The sequence below is a fragment of the Lithobates pipiens genome, unplaced genomic scaffold, assembly GCF_037356315.1.
Source record: "Lithobates pipiens isolate NorthernLeopardFrog02 unplaced genomic scaffold, aLitPip1_a1.2 Scaffold_10, whole genome shotgun sequence".
NCBI lineage: Eukaryota > Metazoa > Chordata > Amphibia > Anura > Ranidae > Lithobates > Lithobates pipiens.
In genome coordinates this window covers 6,990,306-7,010,429 of record NW_027507686.1, presented here as the reverse complement: position 1 = coordinate 7,010,429, position 20,124 = coordinate 6,990,306, and the positions used below count along the sequence as shown (strand labels likewise).

General features: G+C 47.2%; 1 protein-coding gene across 1 annotated transcript in view; it reads left to right on the top strand.

The window, feature by feature from the left end:
• Positions 1 to 20,124, top strand: part of ADAT1 (adenosine deaminase tRNA specific 1) — a 34,030-nt gene that overhangs the window by 7,901 nt on the left and 6,005 nt on the right. Inside the window, 6 exon segments of the mRNA XM_077451364.1 lie at positions 4,270 to 4,286; positions 4,289 to 4,399; positions 9,153 to 9,666; positions 9,749 to 9,888; positions 12,113 to 12,212; positions 14,168 to 14,254. Of these exon segments, the coding sequence (XP_077307490.1) occupies positions 4,270 to 4,286; positions 4,289 to 4,399; positions 9,153 to 9,666; positions 9,749 to 9,888; positions 12,113 to 12,212; positions 14,168 to 14,254 (969 nt within the window).

Below are 20,124 nucleotides of genomic sequence, written 5' to 3'. Positions count from 1 at the left end.
GCACTGGCCGGGAAGTGGCTAAAGGGGGAAAAAAAAGCATGGATCTCTGCTTTCCAGGGTAAAAAATTACCAAACTCTGCTCTAATTCATCCCAAAGGTGTTCTACCGGGTTGAAGTCAGGACTCTGTGCAGGCCAGTCAACTTCTTCCACCCCAAACTCACTCATCCATGTCTTTATAGACCTTGCTTTGTATCCAGGGGGGACGACGCTCTGATGGACGGCGCTCTGATGCAAGAGGGAGCACTCTGATGGAGGATACTCTGATGCAAGGGGGGTGATGCTCTGATGGAGGATACTCTGATGCAAGGGGGGTGATGCTCTGATGGAGGATACTCTGATGAAGGGGGCGATGCTCTGATGGAGGATACTCTGATGCAAGGGGGATGGCGCTGTGATGGAGGATACTCTGATGCAAGGGGGGTGATGCTCTGATGGAGGATACTCTGATGCAAGGGGGCGATGCTCTGATGGAGGATACTCTGATGCAAGGGGATGGCGCTGTGATGGAGGATACTCTGATGCAAGGGGGAGCTTCTTATGGACGATGCTCTGATGCAAGGGGGGGGGCTCTGATGCAAGGGGGAGCACTCTGACGGAGGATACTCTGATGCAAGGGGGGGGGGTGCTGATGCAAGGGGGGACTCTGATAGGGGACACTCAAAATTAAAGTGGGCTGTTCTGGAAGAAGTTTAGGGCCAAATTTTTGTCCTATTCCAGCCCTGATAGTACCATGCGATCCGGTTCCTGTGCGATTTAACCACTTCAGGTTCTGTTCTGTTTCGGGTTTCATTTATGAAGGTAATACCCTTCTATCACCAGCAGGTGGCAGAATCTTACTGAAATAACAGGAATTGTACAGCTGCATGGACCAGAGCTGGCTGATTGGGAATGTAGAGGGAGAGCAAACAGAAAACATTATTTAAAGCGGACCTTTCATTGTAGTCTGGCCATTCTATTCCTCCTCCTTTACACATTCGCTAACAACGTTCATGTTTTGTGACATTTTAAATACAACTTCTTTAATTCAACCTCCTTATTTCTCGCCTAGGCAAGAGTGACATACCTTCAGCCACCCGCAGCCTCCTGGGATATTCCTGTCGCTCCATCCTAGAAGGCTGCTGGTTGGTAAAAGCTGGATTGTCTTTAGACCTCGGCTATACAGGCATAGAATCTTGTATATCTTGGCATTTAGCCACCCCCAGCCTTCTGGGACGAGTGACATGGATGTCCGGGGGAGGGGCTGAAAGATGAACTCGCCTGTATCTGAGAGCACCAGAAACAGAACAGGAATTAATTTATTTTTAATATTCAATGCAATCTCCCCCCATCCATTCATCCAATGTCTCCATGCTTTAGTTTGTTGTACAGTGAGAAGAGGGGGCAGGCGGACATCTTGTTACACCCACATTCTCTGAGGTGAGCCTGTACCCAAAAGGGGGGGGAGGGCGCACGTGTGAGGTGTCACAGCGATGGTTGAAGGATGAGGGGGTCACATTCTCTGGGGTGAGCCTATATCCAAAGGGGGGGAGGGAGGAGCACATGTGAGGTGAGCCTATACCCAAAAGGGAGGGGGGCACGTGTGAGGTGTCGCAGTGGTGGTTGAAGGGTGAGCCTATACCCAAAAGGGGGGGGGGGGCGGGGAGAGTACGTGTTTATTATTGCTCAGTTTATCAGCGATTGTGATCGATTAAAGAGTCAGAAGTCAGAAGTGGAATCTTTAACTTGCCCCTATTCAGCACTTATACACCGCTTGTTACATTGTGTTCTGTTTAGTTGCACATGTTTGTTTATTGGACGATTGTTATTGGTAGAGGATCATATATATTGATCAGGGATGGATTCACCGGGATGGTTATACGCAGCGGCGCTGCATTTATATTACGTGAATATAATCTCCCTTCCTATTTACTAATGCTAGCAGTGTAAGGATTGGAAAGGATCGATGCTGATTGAGCGGGTGAAATTCCGATTTAAGCGAGCGATCGTTCACTTGCTCCTCGATAAATGAGTTTGGCTCCTCCAGCGCGGTTTGCGATGGCGGAGCAGGAGGAGGCGGAGTTTGTGAGATCTCTACACGAAGGCTTTGAAGGGACAATTCGCAGACGGATGTGAAGGGAAGTCGGGGGGGGGGGGGGGGGGGGCACCTCTTGTGTTTGATTTCTGAGTGTCACATTCCTGGGAGGCCGCCCGCGGTAGCAGCGCTACGCCCAGCACCTTCTGTATGGACAGAGCCGGGGTGTGGGACATTCAGCCGGCCTTTGGGACATCGGTGACATTATTTTGACAGATTTTCATTAACCTACCGCTCATGATGTGCTTATTTAGTAAGGTAGCTCAGTGAAGGGATTAACCCCTTGCCTACTGGACACTTTGACCCCCCCCCCCCCCTTCCTGCCCAGGCCAATTTTAATAGTTCAGTGCTCTCGCGCTTTGAATGACAATTGCGCGGTCATGGAAGACTGTACACATTTGATTTTTTTTTTTTTTGAGACCAGTAGAGCTTTCTTTTGGTGGTACTTAATCACCGCCGGGGTCTTTATTGTTTGCTAAAAAGCCATAAACATAGACCAAAAATTTTGAAAAAATAAAAAAGTTTTTGCAAACAGGTAATTTTTCTCCTTCACTGATAGGCTGTACTGATAATGGGGCACTGATGGGCTGCACCGATGGGCACAGATTGTCAGCACTATTGAGGAGGCACTGATTGACACTGATATTTGGCACTGATTGGCAGCACTATTGAGGAGGCACTGATTGGCAGCATTATTAAGGAGGCACTGATTGACACTGATATTTGGCACTGATTGGCAGCAATATTGAGGCACTGTTATTTGGCACTGATTGGCAGCGTTATTGAGGAGGCACTGGTATTTGGCACTGATTGGCAGCATTATTGAGGAAACACTGATTTGCAGCATTATTGAGGAGGCACTGATTGGCACTGATATTTGGCACTGATTGGCAGCATTTTTGAGGAGGCACTAATTGGCACTGATATTTGGCACTGATTGGCAGCATCATTGAGGAGGCACTGATTGGCACTGATATTTGGCACTGATTGGCAGCATCATTGAGGAGGCACTGATTGGCACTGATATTTGGCACTGTTTGGCAGCATCATTGAGGAGGCACTGATAGGCAGCATCATTGAGGAGGCACTGATATTTGGCACTGATTGGCAGCATCATTGAGAAGGCACTGATTGGCACTGATATTTGGCACTGGTTGGCAGCATCATTGAGGAGGCACTGATATTTGGCACTGATTGGCAGCATCATTAAGGAGGCACTGATTGGCAACACTATTGAGGAGGCACTGATTGGCAACACTATTGAGGAGGCACTGATTGGCAACACTATTGAGGAGGCACTTTTATGAAAAGTTGAAGAGTAACCCTTCCCCCTCCTGGGTGATCTTTGCACATTGCAGGGAATGTAAGAAACCTTGTTGTGGGTGTCCATGTGCACAGTGAATGGGAATGGCTGTATATTTATCAGTCGGCTGCTGCACCTGCAGGGCTCTGAGGAAAGTGGTAGGGCCTGCATCCCTTTTTTAAGACGTGATTTCCCTTTGGGAGTATCTCACTAAAAATGAAACTTTAGTTGCAGGGGATGCCCAAAATCTGACTTGTATATTAGTGCAGGCTTCTGGGAAAATCGGTGAGCCAATCACACAAGCAAGAAAAAAACATATCTTGGGGGGGAGGCTTATCTGGGAGCGTTCTGTATACCGTCTGTGTACAGAGCACCTCCAGGTGGCCGTATTGCATTTTACAGATGATTGCAGCGGCTGCAGATTGAAAAGGAAAGGGAATTTTTAATAATGTTCAATTACAATATGACTTGTGTTACAATTGTAGTATTATTATTATTATTATTATTATTATTATTATTATTATTATTTTTTTTTTTTTTTTTTTTTTTTATTTGCTCTTTTTATCCCATAAAAGTGGAGTTACCCTTTAAAGTTTCGGCACTCGGAATTCAGCTTTCAGTGCCGACGATGAAAATGTTTCAGATCGGGAATGTTCAGAACATTTATAAAACGTGTATAATATGTTTACTGGTCCCTTGGCGGCTCTCTTGGGGCATTTTGTCAAAGTCTGACATCGGTAAGTCACGTGATCGCCCAGAACGCTCGGCCGCTCGCCCCGCAGTCGCCATTCTTGGCTGTGAAAACTCTTCAGCTGGCAGCTGATAAGATTGTTCTCTATGCCAGGACAATGGATTAACCGGATTATCATCCTCTCTCTCTCTCTCTGGGGCCAGGTACCTCCTCCATCAGCTTCCCTGGCATTGACCGAGACCCGAGACAGCGTCCTCCTTCCTGGAAGTGAAAGCGGAAAGTGGAGCGTGAGAGCCGGGGTCTCCTTCGTCTTCTTCACCAGCCACACGCCTTGTACGTGTCTCGCCGTATGGCCGCCATACAGAAATACACTGGTTTAAAATGTATTTATTTATTTTTTATTTTTATTTATTTAAAGGGGAATGTGTACATTTTTAGTAGCACTAAAAAAAAAGTAATGTAATAGGCTAATTATAAAAAAATAAAAAATAAACACCCACGTTATATCAGTGTTAGTGCACCCCCCCCCCCCCACCCCAAAATCTATTTAAAAATACACCAATTCACATCGGTTGATGATCTGGGGTCAAAAACACTCTGGATCTCTTTTATATCTTTTTAAATGTATCAGATCAAAAAAAAAGAAAAAAAAAAAGTTTGATCTTCTGCTTTAAAGCGGAGCTCCACCCTAAAATGGAGCTTCCGCTCATTGGAACCCTCCCCCCCCCCTCCGGTGCCACAATTGACACCTTTCAGGGGGGAGGGGGGTGCAGATACCTGTATAGTACAGGTATTTGCACCCACTTCCGGCATAGATATCCGCAGAATCTGCGGGTATTTACGCCACTTCCTGCATAGATATCCGCAGAATCTGCGGGTATTTACGCCACTTCCTGCATAGATATCCGCAGAATCTGCAGGTATTTACGCCACTTCCTGCGGGTCCCCCGCTATCCGCTGGGAAACACATGGATCCCAGAGACAGCAGGGACCATCCTTATTGCGCAGTGAGACTCGCGCATGCGCAGTAGGGAACCGGGAAGTGAAGCCGCAAGGCTCCACTTCCTGATTCCCATACCCAAGATGGCGGCGGCAGCACCCGAGAGACGATCGAGAGATTGGCTTCGGGTGCCGACATCGCGGGCGCGCTGGGCGGGTAAGTGTCATTATTTTAAAAGTCAGCAGCTGCAGTATTTGTAGCTGCTGACTTTTAAAAACAAAAAAAAAACGGTGGCACTCCCGGTTTAAAAAAATAAAAAATAAATTGTTTACTTCTGACTTAGACCGGAAGTGATGTCATGACTAGGGCTGAAACAACGAATTGATTAATCAACAACTAATCGATTATGAAATGAATCGATTGCTATTTTCATAATTGAATAATCGGCCAGTAACATAATGGGGTTAAAAAAAAAAAGAGCCCTTTTATAGTACGAAAAAGAGCAAATCGCTACTGTAAATATTACTTTCACTGTTCTACAGTAAAAAAATTAACCCCTTACAGTAGCAATTATCTGCTTTTTTTTTTTCTACTATAAAGGGCTAATTTTTGTTTTTTTAACCCCATTATGTTACTAAACGTCTTAGCCCTGGGTCACATCTATGTGTTTATTGGTGCTTTTTGCAGAAACGCACTACAGTTCATTTACATGGTTTCCTATGGGACACGTTCACATCTGAAAGGGTCGGGGACTTTTAACGCAAAACTGTGCTTTTTTTTTTTTTGGTTCAATATACTTCAATGGAGAAGCTGCAGAAAAGCATGCAATGCGTTTTTGCAGCAATTTGTGTTTTTTAATCTGCCCCAAAAAAAAAAAATATATAAAATTTCAAATTGCAGTAAAATCGTGTGCGCAAAATTCAAAACCGCACCGCAAAAAGCACGGCAGAAACAGATCAAAAGCAAAAACTGCATAGGTGTGCACCGAGCCTTATGCTGACCACACCGATCAATTTTCGGATGAGAATATTCAGACAAAAAAAAAAAATCTTTGTACATTTGCTGAAATGAAAGAATTTTTTGTTTTGAGATTTTCACTTGTTTTTAAAACAAATGTAATATCTGAACGAAAACCACATCCACTGTCTGAAAATTCCTTTTGACTAAGAAGTTTTCTATTGTTTCTAAATTTTCCCATCACTGGGGTTGAAAATTAACTTCAATTTGACCCACTTTTTTTTTTTTTTTTTTAAAGGTCATTAACCGATTTAATCGAAATGATAATTGGCCAACTAATCGATTATGAAAAGAATCGTTAGTTGCAGCCTTAGTCATGACGTTGCTCGGGTCCTCCAAGATCATAGAGGTGATCAGAGAGACGATCTGGTCTCTATAGTCAGCCACGCAAACCATCGGATTGTTTCCTGGACTCGCTGCTGGTAAAGTTGGTAAGCCCAAGAAACGCGGGGGGGGAGGGGGGGAACCTCTCCCGCTGCTTCTGAAAGTGATCTAGTGGCTAATTAGGTGCTCGAAACGCTTTGGTGAGAAATTGAATCACCAGCGGAAAAAAACAACGGGTTATGGCTCATAGCTTCGGCCATAACCCCGGTAAACCACTTGCAAGCCACGACGTGTGTATATATATATATATATATATAATCTATCCACTTCCCACCCGGCCAATGCACATATACGGCCGGGTGGGAGCCGTCTAATCCTGATAGGACGTTCAGGAACGTCCATCAGGAGGAGCGTGCCCGCGCAGCGGCGCGATCCCGATGCGCCCGTGTCACCGGGACATGGCGCATCTCAGATCGGCAGGAAGGCTCTGTGATTGGCCCTCCTGATCACATGACGGCCGTGTCCAATCACGGCCGTCATGTGATGTAAACAAACAGCCGGTTGCTAGGCAATCGGCTCCTCCTCTCCTCACACAGAAGTCATCGCTGAGGAGAGGAGAGCAGATCGCTGCAGCCGGCTGATGATTAGTGAGTATGAGCTGTTTTTTACAGCTTTTTACTCACTGATCTTCAGTCTAGTGTAATACACACAACACACCACACAGTGTAAACACAGTCCCCACATATGTCCCCATAACACACATGTCCCCAAAACATACATGTCCCCAAATAATAAAAACACCTGTCCCTAATAATAAAAACATGTCCCCCACATATGTCCCACTAAAATCACTTGTCCCAATGATTATGTGCACACATATGTACATGATCATTTGCGTACATATGTCCGTTATCACACAAACCAATTATTATACACTTAACGGATTTTTTTTTACCAAAAACATGTAGCAGAATACATTTTGGCTTAAATTTATGACAAAATTTGATTTTATTGGATTTCTTTTAAAATAGAAAAAAGAAAATAGTTTTTTTTCCAAATTTCCGCTTTTTTGCGCTTATATCGCAAAAAATAAAAAACGGAGTCGTGAATAAATACCACCAAAATAAAGCTCTATTTGTGCGAACAAAATGATAAAAATTTCATTTGGGTACAGTGTAGAATGACCGCGCAATTGTCACTAAAAGCGCGAGAGCGATGAAAGCTGAAAATTGGTCTGGGAAGGAAGGGGGCGAAAGTGCCCGGTATTGTGGTGGTTAAATATATAATACACACACGTATTGCGGTTGGCAAGTGGCTATTCACGGGGCTGTCCCTTTAGAACAAAAATGTGTAAAATACAAAATCACAAAAAAAAAAAAAAAAAAAAACATCAATATAAGTAAATTAAATGAAATTAAAAAGTCCTAGTCCTCCAGTGCTCTGTGCACTACATATTACCAAAAATCCACCACTGCAATATTTCACTTCATTCTTCCATCCAATGTGAAGCGTGCAACCACTTGTGTTCTCCCTCCACTCCCGCACTCGCAAGAGAATACTGACTGACCCCCCTCCACCGTGCTGCATGGCACAAGAGTCATCCTCCCGGGTCACTCCAGTGCCCTCCGTGGTCCTCCTGTATCCTGGTTCCTCCTTCATTCTCCATCACCAGTCAGTATAGCACACAAATGGCTTGAACCCTCAGATGAACAGCGGGTGGGTCAAAAGGGGAAACCCAGCATAGTGTAGTAATATTAAATAAAAGTATTCTCCATTGCCCTACTTAGTATTATCAAAAACAGTTACATGTAAGCCCGGAAGAGCCGACTCGGCCAGAAATGACGTCACCGGAAAGGCCCCCGTCCAATGTGTTTTGTCCTAGGACACTCGTTGGCATGGGTGGATGAAAAGTGTCGGGCTGGGCTTCCAGTGACGTCACTTCTGGCCCCACGGAGTGGCGGCTCTTCCGGCTTACGTGAGATTGTTTTCTCTGGTGAGTGGGGGGGGGGGGGGGGGGAGTGCAGGGAGATCAGGAGTGGCCTTTTTGGCGATTTGGAATTGTGGAATATCACGGTTCTGTCCTTGATTCCAAATCGCATGGCAATCCTAAGATGGTCCTAAATTGTGGCAATTGTATACGCTATATTATTATTATTTTTTTTTTCCCCACGGAAGTGGAGTTACCCTTTAAAGTGGTTGTAAACCCTTACAAACCACTTTGACCTACAGATAAGCCTAGATTAAGGCTTACCTGTAGGTCCAAGAAATATCTCCTAAACCTACACGGTTTAGGAGATATTTGCCCGAAGATGGGCACTGCTGTCTACGGCGCGCAGGCGCACTGAGCGCGGCATTTCCAACAACGGAGCTGCCGCGCGTGTCGGCTCCCGTGCGCATGCGCAGGAGTGACGCCATCGCGGCTCCGCCGAATGACAGCGACGGAGCTGCGAGACCCCACCGAAAAGATGGATGCGCCGGACTACAGGGGACAGCGGTGACTTCGCTGGCTCCTGTGTCAGGTAAGTGACACATAATGGGCTACTATGCGATGCGATGCGATGCATAGTAGTCCAATATGCTTTGCCTTTGCAGGGAATGAAAGACGAAGTCAGGGTTTACTTCCTCTTTAACTGTATAGACATCATCCAAACAGGAGTATTATTTTTTATTTTTTTGCTGCTCAATGTCTGTGATCTGATCTTTATTTGAGGGATCTGATAGGTCAGCTGAGGGCTCTGAGATCCCATCAACATGACCTTGCCTACCAGTTCTGCATGTTTGATATGTTAACCCTTCTCTTCCCAGGTGGTGATGCTTCAATAATCCCCATGAGTCCCCCAGAAGACCAGCTCTGCCCCACTTCCACAGTGCGGGAGAAGACCTCCCCGGTCATCCTTTCTTTGAATTCTTGGTGTAAGAGGAAGAGAGGGGACTGCGATCCTTCCTCAGGCTCCAAGAAAGTGAAACAAGATGGAGATGAGTCACGTGACCAGGAAGACATTCGCACAGCAGATGGTGGCGCCACACCGAAAGCGCCGGATATCTACAGGACAGGAGCTAAGTGTGTGCCCGGGGATGCCCAGGATAGTCGCGACCCTGGGGTGGACTACCACACCGTGGGGGCGCTCCGTGTCAAACCGGGCCGCGGCGACCGCACTCTGTCCATGTCCTGCAGCGATAAGATGGCCCGATGGAACGTGCTTGGCTGCCAGGGGGCGCTGCTCATGCATTTTCTGCAAGAACCAATCTACTGCGCGTCGCTTGTGGTTGGAAAGTGTCCGTTTAGCCTGGAGTCTATGGAGAGGGCTCTGCACAGCAGGTATTTGTGTGATTCTTTTTGTGCTTTTTGCAGTGGGCAACACCACGGCATAGAAGAAGGTGACGTGTCTTCTAACCGGCAGGTGCGCGAAGGTGGCGGCTCTCCCGGGAGGATTTACAGCGCATAGATTGGAGATCAAGCAATCGCAGTTACAGTTCCACCATGGGAGGGAGGCGCTGAGAAATAGAGACGACGCCAGAAAACTGGTTCCGTGTGGGGCAGGTGAGTCGTACTGGGCCTCCGTTATTTCAATCCAGAACTCCGTACTGGGCCTCCGTTATTTCAATCTAGAACTCTGTACTGGGCCTCCGTTATTTCAATCTAGAACTCCGTACTGGGCCTCCGTTATTTCAATCTAGAACTCCGTACTGGGCCTCCGTTATTTCAATCCAGAACTCCGTACTGGGCCTCCGTTATTTCAATCTAGAACTCCGTACTGGGCCTCCGTTATTTCAATCTAGAACTCCGTACTGGGCCTCCGTTATTTCAATCTAGAACTCCATACTGGGCCTCCGTTATTTCAGTCTAGAACTCTGTACTGGGCCTCCGTTATTTCAATCTAGAACTCTGTACTGGGCCTCCGTTATTTCAATCCAGAACTCCGTACTGGGCCTCCGTTATTTCAATCTAGAACTCCGTACTGGGCCTCCGGTATTTCAATCTAGAACTCCGTACTGGGCCTCCGTTATTTCAATCTAGAACTCCGTACTGGGCCTCCGTTATTTCAATCTAGAACTCAGTACTGGGCCTCTGTTATTTCAATCTAGAACTCTGTACTGGGCCTCCGTTATTTCAATCCAGAACTCCGTACTGGGCCTCCGTTATTTCAATCTAGAACTCCGTACTGGGCCTCCGGTATTTCAATCTAGAACTCCGTACTGGGCCTCCGTTATTTCAATCTAGAACTCCGTACTGGGCCTCCGTTATTTCAATCCAGAACTCCGTACTGGGCCTCCGTTATTTCAATCTAGAACTCCGTACTGGGCCTCCGTTATTTCAATCTAGAACTCCGTACTGGGCCTCCGTTATTTCAATCTAGAACTCCATACTGGGCCTCCGTTATTTCAGTCTAGAACTCTGTACTGGGCCTCCGTTATTTCAATCTAGAACTCTGTACTGGGCCTCCGTTATTTCAATCCAGAACTCCGTACTGGGCCTCCGTTATTTCAATCTAGAACTCCGTACTGGGCCTCCGGTATTTCAATCTAGAACTCCGTACTGGGCCTCCGTTATTTCAATCTAGAACTCCGTACTGGGCCTCCGTTATTTCAATCTAGAACTCAGTACTGGGCCTCTGTTATTTCAATCTAGAACTCTGTACTGGGCCTCCGTTATTTCAATCCAGAACTCCGTACTGGGCCTCCGTTATTTCAATCTAGAACTCCGTACTGGGCCTCCGGTATTTCAATCTAGAACTCCGTACTGGGCCTCCGTTATTTCAATCTAGAACTCCGTACTGGGCCTCCGTTATTTCAATCTAGAACTCCGTACTGGGCCTCCGGTATTTCAATCTAGAACTCCGTACTGGGCCTCCGTTATTTCAATCTAGAACTCCGTACTGGGCCTCCGTTATTTCAATCTAGAACTCAGTACTGGGCCTCCGTTATTTCAATCTAGAACTCCGTACTGGGCCTCCGTTATTTCAATCTAGAACTCAGTACTGGGCCTCCGTTATTTCAATCTAGAACTCAGTACTGGGCCTCTGTTATTTCAATCTAGAACTCCGTACTGGGCCTCCGTTATTTCAATCCAGAACTCTGTACTGGGCCTCCGTTATTTCAATCCAGAACTCTGTACTGGGCCTCCGTTATTTCAATCCAGAACTCTGTACTGGGCCTCCGTTATTTCAATCCAGAACTCTGTACTGGGCCTCCGTTATTTCAATCCAGAACTCTGTACTGGGCCTCCGTTATTTCAATCCAGAACTCTGTACTGGGCCTCCGTTATTTCAATCCAGAACTCTGTACTGGGCCTCCGTTATTTCAATCCAGAACTCTAATTGGCTTCAAAATAGGGTGGGCTCCGGGCGCAGGGCACTGTGCTTGGAGCCCACCCAGTTGTGTAACAATAGCGAATATTTTCTATTTTCACACTGACCCTGCTCCCGCCCAATCAGGAAGTGGGTCCTGAGACCCGTCACCTGATTGGCTGAAATGACAGGCGATCCTAATCCCATTGGACGCCTAGGAGGAGACACAAGGCAGAGGCAGCTGTGATACACAGGAGGAGGCAGATGAAAGCTGCCGCCCGTCGCACACTCTGCCCGCCCACCGCCTAGATGGGGAAAGTGCGGGGCTTTGTTGTCCAATCATCCTCCTATTAAGGAGGGGATGGGTCCCGGGTTGTTTGCTGCCCCCTCCAAAAAAAAAAAAACGCACACACCAGCAACTACTGATATTCACACCGTTACTACACAACTCCTAATACTTCTATACCTCATCCACAGCGATCAGCTGGAGTGCAGTTCCACAACAGCCTGTAGATGTCACTGCTAACGGCTACAGACAAGGAACCACGAAGAAGGCCATTGGAAGCCCGCAGTCCAGGTATCCAATCAAATTGTACATCATCCATTCACTATAAATCAAATCATCCATTCACTACTTTCTAACTAACATTGTCATTTCTTTTCCCAGTTGTGTATTTTTTGGTGAAGTGTTCAGTTGCTTTCTAGTCAGGGGCACTGGAACTATATTTAGGAAATCAAACCAGAACTCCAGTAGGAAAAAAAACAGCTAATTAAAATATAAATACAGTGTAACCTTGGATTGCGAGCAACGCAGTTAACAATCATTTCACAATACGAACTTTTATTTTTAAAAAATCCTGACTCGGTTTGCGAGTGTTTTCTCACAAAGTGTTCAGGATTCAAGCCTCTGCGGTGTGCAGTACCACATTTGGCCAGAGGTGCGGGGGCGCCAGTGACACTCGGAGCCGCTCGGAAATACTCTAAAAAATTCGGAAATTCTCATTTTCCGAGTGCATCCGAATGGTCTCTGAGTATTTCCGTCACCCCCCCCCCACCTCTGGCCACATGCGGTATTGCATGCAATAGAAGTCAATGTGGAATGAATTATCTTCGTTTCCATTGACTTCTATGGGGAATCTCGCTTTGATATGCGAGTGCTTTGGATTACAAGCATTCTCCTGGAATGGATTATACTCGTAATCCAAGGTATTACTATAGTAGCATTTGCTTCAATCCACAACTGCTCACCACAGTAAGTTTGTTTCTGCCACTAGAGGTCCTCAGTGTTCCAGGTTGAATGGCAGCCAACATCATTTATCCCATTTCCTCTGAAGCCAGGTGTCATGGACCCTTGTCCAACCTGTAACTGGACAATAAAAGTAAAGCGGCACAATGATGAGCTCCTCTCTCTGCTCTCCCTTTCTGCCCATTTTAAATCACCATTCTTGGGCTGTGTTTCAGTACAGCCTTACCTCTCAGGGTTGGCTGTGTGTGCTGCTATTTTCTTGTATTCTCTCCTTGTCAGAGCACAAGTGTCAGGCTGGAAGGATACCGGCACTTGTCCTGCCTGAAATCAGGGCTGATAAGATAACTTACACTGTCTGCTAGAGGAGGATAAATTAAAGTGTTTGTTACCCCAACGTTTCATTTTCTTGATATGTGCCCGCTGTACCATGTACGGCAGTTTCTCAGCCTTTTAAGGTAAAGTACCCCTGCAAGTCTAAAAAAAATGGCCTAAAGGAGGCATTGATGGGGGGGGGGGCACTGATGGGAGCCACAGATAGGGGGGCACTGATGGGTGGGAGGTCAGCTGACGGTGACCAGGAAAGGTCTCAACTGCCAGGTGGGATAAGAAGACTATAAAGAATAAATACATATTTAATTAAAATATGTACGTTTTGAATATTAAAGATAAAATCGCACTACTGGGTGCAACCCAATCCCCGCTCCCAGCACTCCAACATTAATTGCTTCATAAAATAAGTTCTGCGCTCAAGAGAACAAAATGTAATAATAAAAAGCTTTGTTGAAGCTGTTATAGCTGTAAAGGGCGGAGCCAACGCAATATTGAACCCTACGGACTAAGACTGGGATGCCATTAAAGTTCATGTGTGTGTAAAGGCAGGCGTCCCAATACTTTTGGTAATATAGTGTATATTCACTTCAGTCCCTGCCCCCAAGGAGCTTACAATCTAAGGTCCCCAACTCGCATTCATACACATACTGGGGCCAATTTAGACAGGAACCAATTAACCTCCCAGCATGTATTCAGAGTGTTAGTGGAAGCCGGAGGAAACCCAGGCAGGTACGGGGAGAACATGCAAACTCCATGCAGGTAGTGCCGCCATTGAGATTCGAAGCGATGACCCGAGTGCAGCCAGGTGGAAGTACCTTTTCTAGAAGGTTACAAGGTCAGGGGAAGAAAATATTTCCTCAACCTATAGAAACCGGTATGGTTTCCATCTAATAATGGCGCTCGGGTGATACTGAAGACAGGTAGGTATTCAAATCCGTTGTCCTTGTTTTTCTCAGGTCTCGGATCTGCAAAGTTGAGCTATTTCATGTATTCCGGAATCTAGTGAAAGACCTGCCAGAGGATCAGCTTCCCGAGTCACTCAGGTGAGACCTTGTGCATTCCCTATGTTCTTCCCTACACCCCGAGGTGATTTGTGTTTGCATAGGTAGCGCTATACAAGTCACTCATTCATTCACTTCTCTCTACACCCCTCCCTACTCTTCTCCCTACACCCCTCCTACTCTTCTCCCTACACCCCTCCCTACTCTTCTCCCTACATTCCACCCTACTATTCTCCCTACATTCCACCCTACTATTCTCCCTACATTCCACCCTACTATTCTCCCTACATCCCTTCCTACTCTTCTCCTTACATCACTTCCTACTCTTCTCCCTACATTCCTCCCTACACCCCTCCCTACTCTTCTCCCTACACCCCTCCCTACTCTTCTCCCTACACCCCTCCCTACTCTTCTCCCTACACCCCTCCCTACTCTTCTCCCTACACCCCTCCCTACTCTTCTCCCTACATCCCTTCCTACTCTTTTCCCTACTCTTCTCCTTACATCCCTTCCTACTCTTCTCCCTACATCCCTTCCTACTCTTCTCCCTACTCTTCTCCTTACATCCCTTCCTACTCTTCTCCTTACATCCCTTCCTACTCTTCTCCTTACATCCCTTCCTACTCTTCTCCTTACATCCCTTCCTACTCTTCTCCTTACATCCCTTCCTACTCTTCTCCCTACATCCCTTCCTACTCTTCTCCTTACATCACTTCCTACTCCCCTCCCTACTTTTCTCCCTACACCCCTCCCTACTTTTCTCCCTACACCCCTCCCTACTTTTCTCCCTACATTCCTCCCTACACCCCTCCCTACTCTTCTCCCTACATCACTTCCTACTCTTCTCCCTACATCCCTTCCTACTCTTCTCCTTACATCACTTCCTACTCTTCTCCCTACTCTTCTCCCTACATTCCTCCCTACACCCCTCCCTACTCTTCTCCCTACATCCCTTCCTACTCTTCTCCCTACTCTTCTCCTTACATCCCTTCCTACTCTTCTACCTACATCCCTTCCTACTCTTCTCCTTACATCACTTCCTACTCTTCTCCCTACACCCCTCCCTACTTTTCTCCCTACACCCCTCCCTACTTTTCTCCCTACATTCCTCCCTACATTCCTCCCTACACCCCTCCCTACTCTTCTCCCTACATCCCTTCCTAATCTTCTCCTTACATCACTTCCTACTCTTCTCCCTACATCCCTTCCTACTCTTCTCCTTACATCACTTCCTACTCTTCTCCCTACATTCCTCCCTACACCCCTCCCTACTCTTCTCCCTACATCCCTTCCTACTCTTCTCCTTACATCCCTTCCTACTCTTCTCCTTACATCCCTTCCTACTCTTCTCCTTACATCACTTCCTACTCTTCTCCTTACATCCCTTCCTACTCTTCTCCCTACATTCCTTCCTACTCTTTTCCCTACACTCCTCCCTACATTCTTTCCTACTCTTCTCCCTGCACTCCTCCCTGCACTCCTCCCTGCACTCCTCCCTGCACTCCTCCCTACACTTCTCCTTACGTTCCCCCTACACTCCTCCCTACACTCCTCTCTACAACTTCTTTCTGTGGATTGTGGATGTTTTTTTCCTGATTGCAGAACTTCTGCTTTTTGCATTGAGGAATTGATGGGGATTTTCAGGTGTTGCACATTTTAGATATAACCGGAACACAAAGCTCATCGTAAGGATTTTATTCTCACCTTTTATCCTTCTTCTCTGAGTCCCCCGGGACACAAAGCACAACCTCCTTCCCTCCTTCCTTCCCTCCTTCCTTCCCTTCCCTTCCCTTCCCTTCCTTCCTTCCTCCCTTCCTTTCCTCCCTTCCTTTCCTCCCTCCCTTCCCTTCCTCCCTCCTTCCTCCCTTTATATTCTTCCAAAGATTAGGTGATGGGAATGTTACATGACCGCGTAATTGTCATTCAAAGTGTGACAGTGCTGAAAGCTAAAAATTTGGCCTGGGTAGGAAGGCGGCGGGGGGAGGAGTGCCCGGAAGGCACGTGGTTAATTTGTGCCTCTTCTATCTGCCCGGAGTTCAGCTTTAATGGGAATGTCTCGCTGCTAATAAAGGTCCTTTTGTACATATACAGGGAATCATATGGATGTCTTTATTCTCTGTTACTGATGGGAAGCGTCAGCCTGGCCTCACAACGGCGGCTCTCTTGTTCTCTGGCCAATGGGATTTAACTGTCCGCTTCTAATCTCAAAGGGTGCAACAAATTGGCCGCTGGAGTTCCACGTCATCCGTTCCACGCACTGGGCGGATCATATAGAAGTTTTATTCTTTGTTTCAGTGGAATATAAAGGCCGGGAGCATTCGATTGGCCTCATGTAACCTGTCATTATGTCACTTGCTGGCAGGAATCGGCCCACAGGGCCTGGAAACCATCTGCCGGGTCCGCCTAGCGTGCGTTCTGATATGTGAACAATCATCATAACACAAGATGATGAGACGCCGTTCTTTTATGTAGAGCCCCGATCACATGCTTGTGCTGGGGGTAACGCGTGGCGTTGCGGCACCGTTCATTTTGAATGGCACCCCAATGCATGAAGGCAACGCACAGCAGTGCCACCCGTAGTGTGTTGTGCGTCACAAAATTTGTAGTGCATCAGATTTCTCTGGACATTAACCACTTGCTTACCGGGCACTTTTATCCCCTTCCTGCCCAGACCAACTTTCTGCTTTCAACGATGCCACACTTTGAATGACAATTGCGCGGTCATGCAACGCTGTACACATGACTTTTTTTTTTTCACACAAATGGAGCTTTCTTGAGTTTTACATTTTTTGCTAAATAAATTGAAAAAAGATCAAACATTTGGAAAAAAATATAAAAAATTTCTTAGTTTTGGTTTATAAAATTTTGCAAGTAAGTAATTTTTCTCTTTCCCGGATGGGCGCTGATGAAGTTGACCTGATAAGGCTACACTGATGAGGCTGCGCTGATGAGGCGACACTGATGTTCGCTGATGAGGTTCACCTGATAAGGCTGCACTGATGGGTGCTGATGAGGCTGCGCTGATGTTCACTGATGAGGGAGGGGGTGAAAAGAAGGGAAGGAAGGAGCATGTGGGGGTGGCGGGCCTGGGAAACGGAGGGGTGAAAAGGAAGCATGGAGTGGGGGGGGGGGCGCCTTGGAATGAGAGAGGGGTGAAAAGGATTGGGGATGGTGAAAAGGGAGGAGTGAGCAGAGGGGGCCTTGGAAAGAGGTGAAAAGAGGGGAGGAGGGAGCAGGGGGGTGAAAAAAGGGAGCGGGGGGGGCCTGGCAAAGGGGGAGGGGTGAAAATGGAGAAAGGAGGGAGCAGAGGGGGGCTGGGAAAGAGGAGGGTGAAAAAAGGGAGCGGGGGGGGGGGGGCTGGCAAAGGGGGAGGGGTGAAAAGAAGGGAGGGAAGAGGGAGTGGCCGGGGGGGGGGGGGGGGATACTAACAGGATTATCATATAGGACAATCACGGGGTACCATGAGAATTCGAGTTGTATGAATCGACTCATTGCGACCAAACCTTGTCAAGTTTTTTTTTTGGGCAATTCTTGCTCTCATAGGTCTATTTATATAGTGGCAGGAAGAAGTTAACTGCAGCTATCCAAGTGTTAACGGTTGGTGGGGTAGGTTTCTTCCATCTGAGAACGATTTCTCTTCTAGCATAATAGCAAAGTATAAAAAAGAAATAGTTTTATAGGATAGGATGGCCTCAATATCCTCCGTGGTGCCAAGCAGTGCCAAGGCCGGATCCTGCCCAAGGGACCAGTCTCCAAAGTCATTCAGAACTTCAATCACCTTCTCCCAAAGTGGACGGTTGCGGGGGCACATCCATACCATATGGAAGAAAGTACCAGGAGAGGACTGGCACCTTGAGCACGGGGGGAGGGGTTCACCTTTGAGTACATACTGGCCAATCTGAGCGGGGGTGTAGTAAGCTCTATGTAGGACTTTTAGCTGAAGCGGTCCTTGGCAGAAATCATTGTAGTAATCTAGTTCTCCACAGAGTCCTCCCAATCCTCCTCGGTCCACCCCGGGGTGTCGGCCTTCCATTTGTCGGGGAAGTAGCATGGGCCGAAAGCAAAGCACACAACTCCATTTCTAATAAATCAACCCCAATATGGTGAAAGTGTTGGAGCCGGAGGCTGGGAACCCGCTGCTTTGCCCGCAACACACAGACATGGCGGAATTGACGTGTGACGGGAGCTGGCGATTGGCTGTATACATCGCCGTGGCTCAGGATCCCCCATGTCGCTTCGTGTAAGAGGATTATCCTGGGCAGCGGACGGTGACGGTGCCTCTCTAGGATGGAGCTTTGGGGACTCGTAAACGCCACGCCCCAGTGCTTGGCATCGTTCTATAATAGAAAAAAAAAACACACGGAGCTGAAGTCATAGCCGGCGGCACGGCCAGGAAAAGCTGACTAATGTCTGCGAGGCCCAGTGTCGTGTTTTCCCACAGAGGCCTTTTTATGAATGGACCGTCCTCTGGCAGAAGAGGGGTTGGTGCTGCTCCCTCCTCACCAGTTTGGGGCTCTACTGTGCATTAAGAGAAATCGGGATTTTACTGTGTAGCTCGGCTTAAAGGAGAAAAACGGTTTAAAAAAAAAAAAATATATATATATATATATATATATATATATATATATATCTCCTGTGAGCATTATATGGCAGCATGTAATAATAGAAGGGATCTCCTTGTCTTCATCTGTGCAATGTTTACTTGTCCATCACTAAGTAGACCTTGGATATCAGTGGTGGTCAACTTATGAACTAAAGGGGGGCCCTCAAATGCCACCCCTGACATCACCAAAGGGCCACACATAATAATCAGTCTATGTAATGCTGGACAGGAGTGTCAGAGACTGCAGATCTAATAGAGGAAATGAGGGTCAGAGAGTGAGGACGGGATACATTGTTGGCGGTCAGAGAGTGAGGACAGGATACATTGTTGGCGGTCAGAGAGTGAGGACAGGATACATTGTTGGCGGTCAGAGAGTGAGGACAGGATACATTGTTGGCGGTCAGAGAGTGAGGACAGGATACAATGTTGGCGGTCAGAGAGTGAGGACAGGATACAATGTTGGCGGTCAGAGAGTGAGGACAGGATACAATGTTGGCGGTCAGAGAGTGAGGACAGGATACAATGTTGGCGGTCAGAGAGTGAGGACAGGATACAATGTTGGCGGTCAGAGAGTGAGGACAGGATACAATGTTGGCGGTCAGAGAGTGAGGACAGGATACAATGTTGGCGGTCAGAGAGTGAGGACAGGATACAATGTTGGCGGTCAGAGAGTGAGGACAGGATACAATGTTGGAGGTCAGAGAGTGAGGACAGGATACATTGTTGGAGGTCAGAGAGTGAGGACAGGATACAATGTTGGAGGTCAGAGAGTGAGGACAGGATACATTGTTGGAGGTCAGAGAGTGAGGACAGGATACATTGTTGGCGGTCAGAGAGTGAGGACAGGATACATTGTTGGCGGTCAGAGTGAGGACAGGATACATTGTTGGCGGTCAGAGAGTGAGGACAGGATACATTGTTGGAGGTCAGAGAGTGAGGACAGGATACATTGTTGGTGGTCAGAGAGTGAGGACAGGATACATTGTTGGAGGTCAGAGAGTGAGGACAGGATACAATAGTGGCGGTCAGAGAGTGAGGACAGGGTACAATGTTGGGGGTCAGAGAGTGATGACGGGATACATTGTTGGCGGTCAGAGAGTGAGGACAGGATACATTGTTGGAGGTCAGAGAGTGAGGACAGGATACATTGTTGGCGGTCAGAGAGTGAGGACAGGATACATTGTTGGCGGTCAGAGAGTGAGGACAGGATACATTGTTGGAGGTCAGAGAGTGGGGACAGGATACATTGTTGGCGGTCAGAGTGAGGACAGGATACATTGTTGGCGGTCAGAGAGTGAGGACAGGATAC